The following is an 11,973-nucleotide window of genomic DNA, read 5'->3' as shown; positions in this document are numbered from 1 at the left end:
GACTCTGGGGACGGGGCAGCACTCTCCTAATTACAGTGTGGAATTCTTACTTCCTGAAAGACACAACCACCACCTCCACCAAGGACAGCAAAAGAATGCTGACCTCGACCCACGAATCTCAGCACTCAGGGCAGGCTTTTACGCTGTCCCCCAAGACGACGTCCTTCACTCACGGAGGTGGGGCGCTCCTAGCAGGTTGGCTCATGTAGCCTGCTGAGCAAAAACCAAACAGACGGACAGGGAACGGGGAGGACGCTGCCCAGTCTCAGGTCTGCTTCCCCAGTCAGGCGAGAGCCCCTGAGGCAGGCACGGGCGCTCACTCCAGGACACTTTTCTGTCCCTGTGGAGACTCCTTGGCTTCTCTGGGCCCCAGTGTTTTTAACGGTAAACTGAGGTTCTTAACCCAAGTTATCTCTAAATTCCCGAAAGTTGGGAGGCAAGAACTTTACTACACTGGAGTGGGTTCTTCAACACTTCCTTTAAAACAAAAGCCGTCTGTCTGCTCAGCTGCTCCAGGGCACTATTCTGCGCGTTCACTGACATCTTTCTGTTGACCGCTTGTGCCCTCTGGTGATGAATTCAATTATACAACAGAACCAGCTGGGGAAGAACTGCTCCAGAGGAGTAAGGCGGGGAAACAACAACACAGAAGACAAGCTCAACGTGAAGCAGAAGGCAAGAAGGCCCAGGTGCAGGTAAAACGATGGGAAGAACCCAGACGGCCACCCCCTCCACACCGTGCCTGTGACCGTGCCTTCCAGAGCCCACGTTTCGTGCAGTTACCACCAGGAAAGAAAACAAACACGCTCATGAGTACGAGAGCGTTTTCAGGGATGACTGGAATAACCTTCCTCACACTCGGACTCAGATTCAGTTTCTTCCCACTTAGCAAGAGAAAGGATCTGTTAAATTTCTGGAGACTATGTTACACACCTAATGTGGATAATGAAACAGATTTCCTTTAAACACATCTGTTAAGGAGGTGCTAAGACATCAAATTCTATATTCATTGCCAGTCTCACTGGTTCGTGGATTTACCAATGGGGATGGGTTCTGACTAAACCCATGCACTATACTGGGCTTAAGCCAAGTGGCCGGCCTTCCACGCATCATTTCTTGGTGTCACCACCACAGAAATGCATGACTGGTCTTCCTCTATCATGTAATTGACAACAAACATCAGAGCCGTAAACCCAATCTGTACATAAATGCTGGTTACATTTTTCTAGTGTAGGTACACAAAAAAGAAGAAATGGATTTCAGTGATGTCAACAGAGATTTAGGTTAAACAATAAAATCTTTTTTTTGCTTGAGGAAGATTGTCCCTGAGCTAACATCTATGCCCATCTTCCTCTGCTTTGTATGTGGGAAGCCTCCACAGCATGGCTGATGAGTGGTGAGTAGGTCTGCACCTGGGATCTGAACCTGTGCCCCTGGGCCGCCGAAGCAGAGTGCAGGGAACTTTACTCAGCCACGGGGCCAGCCCTAGAAAGTCTTCTTACCTGTGCTGTTGTTACTGACACATGGGCGAGAGGTTAAAGAAACTTCTCTTGAAATCTTTAAGAGGAGGAAAATAAGAGTCTGTACATACTTGGAATCATTTTAGTTATAACCCTGCCTGGAGACATAAGTTGGAGGTAATACCACTGAAACTTTCCTTTTTACCCTTAAAATGAAATATTATTACTGTATAATTCCATACACACAAGATTCAAGAACAGGCAATGCTAACCCGTGGTGACAGAAATCAGAAACAGGGCTGCCTCTCGGGAAAGCAAAGGAGGTACAAGGGAAGTTCTCAAGGTGCTGGCAAAGTTCTCCATCCTGATTTGAGTGGTGTTTATACCAGTGGATACAATCGTCAAAACCCATCAAAGAGCACAATTAAGATCTGTGCATTTACTGATTGCAAATTACATCTCAACTTAAAAACTGATGTCTGAGTCTTGGGAGGAGTTAACTTTTTTTTTAAAGATTTTATCTTTTTCCTTTTTCTCCCCCAAACCCCCCGGCACATAGTTGTATATTCTTCGTTGTGGGTCCTCCTAGTTGTGGCATGTGGGACGCTGCCTCAGCGTGGTTTGAGGAGCATACCATGTCCGCACCCAGGATTTGAACCAACGAAACACCGGGCCGCCTGCAGCGGAGCATGCAAACTTAACCACTTGGCCACGAGGCCAGACCCTGACGAATGACTTTCACGTCAAACCTCAACAGTTCCCGTTTTTCCTCACCCGTCAGAGCACCTTTTCTGTAATTTTAAGTCAATGGTCCTAAAATAAAATTCTCTGGGAAGCAGTGGATCAAGAACATCTTAGTTTCCCTTCTTTGGTGGCCTAGGCTAGGATTTTCCCATGCCAAGTAGTTTGAAAAGGCAGAGACAGAGCTTTCCACTGACAAAGACATTCCACGACAACAAAGCCTTCCTTGCTGCAATTCCCTTTATGGACCCAAAGGCCTCTATGACCCTCTAGGGATCACAGTACGTTTCCGTGCTCTGTAATCGAATACTCAGATCCTCTCTTTAGGTGTCTCCTAAGTCCCCAAAGCGACTTTCCTACTTTCCCTCTTTCTGTCTCCACAAGTCTTTCCAAGCCCCTTGAAAAACTGAAGCATGGCTGCTGTTTGCGCGCATACAAGCGCACACACATGCACGCACACACACTCCCTGGCCTGAAGGAACCTCCACGTGGTACTGCCACGTGACACGGCTCGTTTCTGTGACGCAGCCCCAGCCTCACTCAAGGGCAGCTCTTGCCTGCGTCACCACCAGTCCCAGGCATTGCTTTTGCAAGGCCACCACTGACTGCTCTGGATCTTGACTGAAATACAGTGGGTCAATGACATAATACAGCATTTCTATTTCCTCTGCCAAAAATGAGTTGTTAATTTTCAGTATGGGTTATTAAATATATTCTGAGAACATACTTTCAATTAACTAACTGTAGGGCACAAAATGGCCATCTTTTTACACAATTTCTAATAGAAACACATGCAGTCTCAATTCATTTAGTCAAAGCCAAATGCCTTTCTTCCTGAAAAATGGTATTAATAAGAAAACCACTAACTTTCTATCAGGCGTGAGTGGCTTACAGGAACCCAGAGTCTCAGGAAACCTGGGCCCAGGCTGTCCATTGCAGAGAAAAGCTGGCTCCCAGGGCTTAAGGGGTCTGAGGTATCCAAAAGCCAAGGGGTTTAAGCTTATTTCAAAGTCAAATATACATGACTTCTGGATTGTGCCCTCTTTCCATTCCTCACGCTTATGACCGTATTTGTGTGGATCCGTAAGAGAAGGCGCACCACTCTTCGCCTTCCCTCCAAAGACTCCAAGTCCTTTACATGATCCAGTAGTATGCTCATGGGAGAGAAAGCAGACAGACCCTATAATAACCATGTGCGAAATGGGCAGTAGGCATAGGAAAACATAGGAAACTTGCTCAAGAGCAGGGGCGTTGTCACATCATGTCAGCAAATACCACCAACTGCGCTGCCACATGCCTCAGAGGAATGCCCATCTCCAAGCTCTCCCTTGGCCCAGATCTGCACAGGCCCCGCTCTTTCTTCTGTTGCAGCTATGCGCACACGAGCACGGCTGAGCCACAAGGGACATGCCTCACTGGCTGTTGCTTACCCACGCTGCTCTGACCTCTTCAGAGACATCAGTTTCATCTTCCTGCAAAGGAAGGAGGAAGAAAAACAAGAGGATGGATCATGGTCACAGACATCCTCGAAAGCAACAAGGTCAGCCCCATCAGTTACACCTCTTCCCATTTCACACACGAGCAATGAGCACTGGCTGCTGAGTGATGTGCTATGACTGCTGCTTTTAACAGCTGCCACAGGCGACAGCTTAGGAGCATCACCTGTAGTCAGAAACGTCAAATGACCAACAGCTGAAAAAAGGGCCTCTTAAGAAAGACGAACTTTATTTCACCTCTGTCAGTAGGCATCAGTCTATTTGGTCCTATAACAGTGAAATACTTCTAGCTAAAGAATACTTTCTGATAGATGACTATCATTGTCTCGTTTCTTGTTTCCCTGAATGGCTTATGTAATTTGCAAATAAGTCACTGGTAACCAGGAATCTCTTGATTATCGGCCACTGGATTTTTCAAATGCCAATAACAAAGTGGAGTGAGAAGGGTACAGAACGAGAGGGCAGATTAAAGTACTGAGTCTGTGTTTGGAGTTAGTAAGCACTGGTGCACCTGTCTTTATCTTCAAGCCAAAGTTAATGTTTTATATTATTTGTTCCTTTTTTCCTTCAAAAGAGTAAAACTGAGTAGATGAACTCATGTTACTTCCTTGAAATTCTTGCAGTGCTCCTGAAATATTGAGTCAGAATCCCAGCTTCTGTGGGGTTTTGGGATCTTGTTGACTGACTGACTACATGACTTTCAGGGGCTACTGGGAGGACGGCTGAGATACGGCGAGCTTGCTCCACTCGTCCATGTGGCTGTGGTCAGTTTCTGATGTCCTCGTTCCTCACCAGTCGTTCACTGTGTGCCCACCATGCGCTCAGCATTGCTCCAGGAGCTGGGTGCCCAGCAGGAATATACCAAACGAGTCCCATACTGGGTGAGTCTTTCTTCTTCTTCCCTTTTTCTCAGTAATATTTCTGGACAATCTGTAAGACTCATGGCCCCATGTGGGACCCTTTGGAACTCAACACAAAGGATGGCAGCCAAGGACAACATGAGATGTCCCAGCACAGACCAATCTACTTACATCCTTTGTCCAGAAATTGATGCCCGTGCCTCTTCGTCGCTCCTTGGGCCGCCTCCTCTCACGGACGGACAGCCTATTAGAAGACTGGTCGTCCAAATCTGCTTCTTCACTCTCTGGCCAGAGACAGAACAAAGGACGGGTCTTAAGCATCTGGGGCATGTCCACTGGGGAGAGGTCTGGGCTCTACATACCATTTTTGTCCATTTCCTTTGCAACTGCAGTGTTTGTGGTCGTCTCTGAACTCTCAGAATCAGGGACTGAAGACCTACTTGTCCGTAGCAGATGGGAACTGGTGTAGAGAGAGGGTCTTGATGCAGAAGGAGACACTGGTGTTGTGGGTTTGTCTGGCTGAGCTGGACACCTCAGGCGATGATAGACAGGCTGGAAGTAATCCAGAGGATGAGACGTTAGAGGTCAGGTCCAACCAAAGGATAGGATAGCAGGTTTATTAAAAACGGGCTCTTTCTGTATCGAGAGGCTTGTTGGTAGTAGATGCTCAATAAGCAGCTATTGAGCAGAACTAGTTAGTTAAGTAGCCAGAACAGAAACAGCTTCTGGGCTCCTATTCTGAATATACCACCATGTTGATAGCAGCCAGGGAAAATCATTCCTAAATCGACCATAGGACACTTGGTAGCGCTAACCTTGTTAATAAAAATTCCTTTGATTTTGGAATGAAAATAGGAAGGATGACGGCCTTTTAAGATGGAGTGCTGAAAGGCAAGGTTTATATAGGAAAACAGAAAGCCAAGGAATATGAAGAATCATACTGAGTTATCTGAGAACAGAGACCAAATCTGAGCACTCTGCAATTTCTGAATACTCCACCAACTGGCCATACCAGGCTTATTGAAACTTTAAATTCAATTCCCACTTTCCCCTTTGAATTTTTTTTTCCTGCCAGTTAGGACAGATAGATCTGACAATAAGCCTTAATTTAGTTTATTTAACATGCAGAGATAGAGAAATTCTTACTACACACAGAGACTGTATACATTTTTGTTTATAAATTATAAAGACAGAAGCAATAAAATATAGTAAGCTTTGGAGTCAGATAGAACTTGATTTAAATTCTGGCTTCAGCATTTACTAGCTGTGTGACCTTGAATATATTACTTAACTTCTCTGAGCCTCTGCTTCCTTGTATGTAAATAGGGATACTATCTTCCCCAGAGACGGTTGTGAGGATTAAATGAGATAATGTATGTTGGGTGCTTAGAACAGTACCTAGTAATAAGTACTCAGTAAACAGTAGCTGAAAAGACAAAGCAAACAACAGAACCTCCGTTAGTTTATGCAGCCTAGCCATTCAGAGTTAGAGCAAGATGGAGATTCCTTTCTCCTACAACTATGGGGACCGTGAAATTTATCATCCCAACTGGGACACTTCTGAGAGTGAAAAGGGGTGGTATTGATAATTACACAGAGATAACAGGTGTAAATGGAAGCCTCTCAGGTAAACCAGGAGCTACGTTCACCCTAGATATAACCCCGTGTCTTTGACTTCCAACTCAACTCGAGAAACGGAAAATGAGTCAAAATGTCCATCCCAAAGCAACGTCCTCTGGCATGGGGCCAGGGGTGCTTTGTAAGCTCCTGGGTTTGCAGGAGTTAGAACAACACACTGATGGTTAAGACAGCGAGCTGTGGAGCCAGACCGCCAACATGCACACCTTTGCGCCACCGCTTCCCAGCTGTGTGAAAAGCTGGGCACGTTACCTAACCTCTCTGGAACTCAGTTTCCTCATATTTAAAATAGGAATAATAATATCTGCCTCAGAGGGTTTCTTTGAGGATTAAACAAACTAATACATGAAAGAGTTAAGATAACGCCTCGCATACATCCTCAATAAGTGCTTGTAGTTCTATTTGCATTTTATTATACCATGACTTCTTTTTTTGAACAGAAAGACATTTATTCTGTAGGTAAAGAATAAATGTAGTTAAATTTAGTTAACTAAACTTATCATGGTAATCATTTCACAACACATACATATATCAAATTATCATGTTGTACACCTAAAACGAATATAATGTTATACGTCAATTATATCTCAACAAAACTGGAAAAAAGAATAAGCATTGGTTAATTCCCAGAGAAAAAAATGATCATTAGGGACTGACATCCTCTGAATTCTCTGTCACACAGGTGCGTCAACTAAAGACAGACATGAACAGCATCTTCTATGAACTGCCCACTGGTCGAATTATCAGTGAGGAAGAAATTCCCCAGATAAGCACCCTGCTTTTCCCACAGTCTGTGCCAGGAAAATGGGCTTACCTCTTCATCCAGACTCCCGCCCCAGGGCTGCCGGCCCTCCCCAGCTTCCTTCCCTGGGACTGCCGAGGGCTCATGCTTCTTGGTGCTCCCCTCAAGCCCTTCAGTGCCCAGGGGCTTCTGGCCTGGCTGCTCCTGAGCTTGCCGCTCCGCCCTCGACCGGCTGAAAGTCCTCTCTGCTTCCTGCAGGTCTGTTAGGGTTACACCCTGGAAAATATCACATGCTCAGAGAAGTTTCGCTCTAACCGTGGAATAGCTCTTGATGAATAAGCAAGGAAACTCCCTAAAAGATCTAACAGCATCAAATTTCAAATGAACATCCCAAAATGTGTGAGGTCATTTCAAGCAATACACACTTAAAACAAACACCTCAGTGTGCAAAGAACCCAGGCCTGAGTCTAGGTACATTTCAAACCATACTTTAGCTTTTCCAGCGTGAATTCCAGAAAACAGGTCCACAGTGATGCCCGCCTGCTGTACACGCACCTCTTCCCCACCAACAGTTCTCAACATCTTTACCTGAAAGCTCCCTACCCTCCCAAGAGCAAGCGGTTACCAACAGAGGTTTTCTAAACAGCAGATACTAGAAAAACTCAATTTTTCTAGAAATAGAAAGAAAAAGTAGGCCCCAAAAAGCAAAAATTCAGAGCCAGGCTAGAACGACAGCAAAAAGGAAACCCCCCCCTCGCACCCAAACTAGCTTTTCTCTAACATCATTTCCCAAGTAACTCAGGGAATCACACAGCGACATTCCAATGATTAATGCTCCCTCGGGCTCAGAGGAGCAGCAACACAGAAGAAAAGCAAATAATGAGGAGACGTCCACAGGAGGAGGAGAAAAGGAGGAAGGAAGAGAGCCAGCCGACTCTAACGCCAGCAGTTAGGAGTCAAGTTCCCTGGAGAAGGAAGCTCCAAAGCTGAAAAGCAGCTGAGCAGGTACTATATCCACAACTAGCTTTTATTTTTCATCATTGTCTCTTAATAAGGAACTATTAAATGTCTTCAAGAACCGGAACTACAAAGACAAAGCAAATGATTCCTGTACTCAAGGAACTTCACTGTTGGGGAAAAGACCTAAGAAAACAGGTAAGTATAATGGAATGAATGCAAGTATCGAGACAGGAAGACATGACTCAGCAATCCCACTTCTGGGTATACACCCAGAGGAAGTGGAAGCAGGGTCTGGAGGAGATCTTTGCACGCCCACGCTCACAGCAGCATCATTCACAGTAGCCAAGGGGTAGAGGCAACCCACGTGCCTATCAACAGATGGACGGGTAAACAAAATGTGGTGTGTACATACAATGGAGTACTACTCACCCCACAAAGGAAGAAAGTTCTGACACGCTACAACATGGATGAACCTTGAGGACATTACGCTAAGTGAGATAAGCCAGTCACCAAAGGACATAGACTGCATGATTCCACTTATATGAGGTCCTTAGAGGAGTAAATTCATTGAGACAGAAGGTAGAAGGGTGGGTGCTGGGGCTGGGGGGAGAGAGGGAGTTCCTGCTTAAGGAGTACGACCTTTCAGTTTGGGAAGATGAAAACGTTCTGAGATGGATGGTGCTGATGGTTGCAAAGCAAATGTGAATGGACTTAATGCCTCTAAACTGCACACTTAAAAATGGTTAACATGGTAACTTTATGTTATGTATATTTTACGACAATAAAACAAAACAAAGCATGAAAGTCAGTCTTGGTCCTCCTGGAGGTTACCTTCTAAGAGGGAAACAGACCATCATCGACGACAACACAATAACAACTGTCATAATCACTACAAAGGAAGGATCCCTGACCTGCCTTGGGAGGTCAGGGAAGACAAGAAGGCTGTTTTTGCTGCTTGCAAAACATCTCTTTTTCAGTCCTCGGCTTTCCTACTTGACCTCTGCAGCCTTTAAATCTGTTGAACTGCACTTTTTCCCTGACTTTTCACTCACTTCCACATTGTGGTTTCCTGCTTTACTTCTCACCTTTCTGGCTGCTCCTTTTCATTCGGCTTCATCAGCTCATCTTCTCCGCCTCCTTAAATAATGCCAATCCATCACTTTCTCTCGTTCTCACTGCTGCTCCAATCTGAGTCTGTGCTCCGGTTAGCTCCAGGGTGGACGGCTATACAGGTTCCTAACAGATCTTCTTGCTTCCAGGCTTGACAGACATTCTCCTGTCTTCCACTCCTGCCAATTCTCTGCGTGGTGATTTTTGCGAAGTCTAATATAGATTATATCTGACTCTTCCTTACTTCAACGGCTCCCTTTTGGATTCTTTTTATAAATCTTTATTGAATATAACCCACATATCATAAAATCCAGCCTTTTTTTTTTTTTTTTTTAAGATTTTATTTTTTCCTTTTTCTCCCCAAAGCCCCCCGGTACATAGTTGTGTATTCTTCGTTGTGGGTTCTTCCAGTTGTAGCATGTGGGATGCTGCCCCAGCGTGGTCTGATGAGCAGTGCCATGTCCGCGCCCAGGATTCGAACCAACGAAACACTGGGCCGCCTGCAGCGGAGTGCACGAACTTAACCACTCGGCCACGGGGCCAGCCCCAAAAAATCCAGCCTTTTAAAGCATACGATTCAGTGGTTCTTGTTATATTCACAGAGTTGTGCAATCATCACCACTATTTAATTTCAGAATATTTTTATCACCCCAAAAAGAAACTCCAAACCATTAGTAATCACTTGCCATTCCTCCCTCTCCAGCCCCTGGGAAGTACTAATCTACTTCCTAATTCTCTGGATTTGCCTATTCTGGACATTGTCATAGAAATGGAATCATGTCTGGTTTCTTTCAGTTACCATAACATTTTCTTGAGGTTCATCCATGTTGTAGCATTAGCATGTATCAGGACTTCATCTCTTTTTATTGACAAATAATATTCCCTTGTAGGAATTTTTGTTTATCCAGTCATTAGTGAATGGAAATTTGGTTTTTTCCTACTTTTTGGCTATTGTGTATAATACTGTTATAAACATCTGTGTACAAGTTGTTTTGTGGACACATATTTTCCTTTCTCAAGTATATACCTAAGAGCAGAACTGCTGGGTCACGTGGTAATTCTAGGTTTAACATTGAGAGGAATTGCCAGACTGCTCTCCTTTAGGGATTCCTAAGATGTGGTCCCTTAAACACAAGTGGAATGATTAGTCTTGTGAAGGGAAGGAGATGAACCTGCTCTGAATTCACTCGATTCTATGTAGTATAAGATTTAACACAGGTGACAACTTGTAGTACAGTGGCTGGAATAACGTACTCGTTTTACTGTTTTTAATTGTAGCTCCAATGGAAAGGGAGATAGACAGACAAACATAAAAAAGAGGTCACACTCACTTGAGTAGACCTTCGAGTCTGTCGAGCTTGTCTGGAGCGCGCTTTCCGTAAAGACTCTGCCTCTTCATCGCGCACAGGAGTCAGATATGACCTGCAGAGGAGGAAGGGCAAGACCTAGAGTAAGACCTTCGCCACACGTGCTGAGCAACAGCAGGTGCTTCCACATACCGAGTGCTGTCCACACTCGGAGAATGAAATGACGGGAATGCTAGCAATGAAAATTACATACTCCCAAGACAGTCTCTGCAAACGTACTACTGTTCATGCAGAATCATATCATCTGTAAAATGAGAATTTTATCTCCTTTTCCCCCATCTTTACAATTTTTATTTCTTTTCTTGCCTTACTGCTCTGGCTAGAACGTCCAGGACATGTTGAAAGGAGCGATGACAGCAGGTTTCCATGCTTTGTCTCTGTCTTCAGAGAGAAAGCCCTCGGCACTTATCACTTGCTGTGATGTCCACTGTAAGATTTCTGTAGACACCGCTCCTAGTGACAGCAATTCCTTTCCACTCCGACTGGGGGCAGGCTGAGAGGGTTTTGAAGTTACCTGTTTTGTTTTTAATCATTTGTATGTGCTAAACTTTATCACGTGCTTTTCTTCCCCATATACTGAGATTATTGTTTTCCTTCCTTTTTCTGTTAACATGCTGAATCACAGTGAATAACTTTTGAATGAAAACAACACTGAATTCTTGGAGATAAGTTCAACTTGGTCATGGTGCATCACCTTTTTATACAGACTTACTTGTTATACAGATTGAGCATTATTTAGTTTAGGATTTCTCCATCTGTGTTCATGCAAGAAATTGGCCTGTAATTTTCCCTTCTTATAATAATTACCTGGCCAGGTCTGGGGATTAAGGTTATGCAAGTTGGGAAGTGTTTTTTCCCTGTCTATTTTCTGTTAAGAATTTGTGTAAGATTGGGGATATTTTGTCCTTAAATAATTGGAAGAGTTCATCAATGAAGCCATCTAGGTTTAGAGTGTTCTTTATGGGGAAGTTTTAAATAATGGGTTTAATTTCTTTAACAGATTTAAGGCTATTCAGATTTTCTGTTTTGGTAATTTTTTTTTTCAGGGAATTTTATCTATATTTTCACAGTGAGTGGCACAAAATTATTCATAATATCCTTACAATATATTTTAATTGTCATTTTAATATCTATATTAACTGTTCTCAAAATTTTTGGTCTTAAGACGCATTTAAAAAAATTATTTAGGACCCCCGAAGAGCTTTTGTTTATGTGAGGACATACCTATTTAATATTTATCTTACTAGACATTAAAATTTAGAAATTAAAAATGTTTTATTCATTTAAAAATAACAGCTCTATTACATGTTAACATCAATAACTCACATCTTTTATGAAAAATAATTTTCCAAAACAAAAAAATTTAGTAAGAGTGGCATTGTTTTACATTTTTGTAAATTTCCTTAACGTTGGCTTAACAGAAGGCAGCTGGACATTCATCTATGCTTCTGCATTCAACACGTTGCCGTATGTTGTTTCAGTTAAAATATATAAAAAATATCCAGTCCTGCACAGGTGTGTAGCTGGAAAAGCAAGGATATTATAACAGCCTTGTCAGATAATTGTGGATATTCTTTGATACTCTATAAAAACACAAAT

The 11,973-nt window shown here is 43.5% G+C and overlaps 1 protein-coding gene across 14 annotated transcripts in view; it reads right to left on the bottom strand.

Moving 5' to 3' along the window:
- PPP1R12B (protein phosphatase 1 regulatory subunit 12B) overlaps positions 1-11,973 on the bottom strand; it is a 201,808-nt gene that overhangs the window by 77,296 nt on the left and 112,539 nt on the right. For all 14 annotated transcript variants that reach the window (XM_046678671.1, XM_046678662.1, XM_046678661.1 and 11 more), the window contains 5 exons: positions 10,339-10,429; positions 7,010-7,213; positions 4,920-5,109; positions 4,729-4,841; positions 3,632-3,673 (listed from right to left, as the gene is read on the bottom strand). In XM_046678671.1, the coding sequence (XP_046534627.1) occupies positions 3,632-3,673; positions 4,729-4,841; positions 4,920-5,109; positions 7,010-7,213; positions 10,339-10,429 (640 nt within the window). The remainder of the gene's footprint in view (positions 1-3,631; positions 3,674-4,728; positions 4,842-4,919; positions 5,110-7,009; positions 7,214-10,338; positions 10,430-11,973) is intronic.

The sequence above is a fragment of the Equus quagga genome, chromosome 12 (genome assembly GCF_021613505.1).
Source record: "Equus quagga isolate Etosha38 chromosome 12, UCLA_HA_Equagga_1.0, whole genome shotgun sequence".
In the NCBI taxonomy this organism is placed as follows: domain Eukaryota; kingdom Metazoa; phylum Chordata; class Mammalia; order Perissodactyla; family Equidae; genus Equus; species Equus quagga.
Note: the sequence above shows the minus strand (reverse complement) of the source record. Positions and strands in the feature narration are given on the sequence as shown.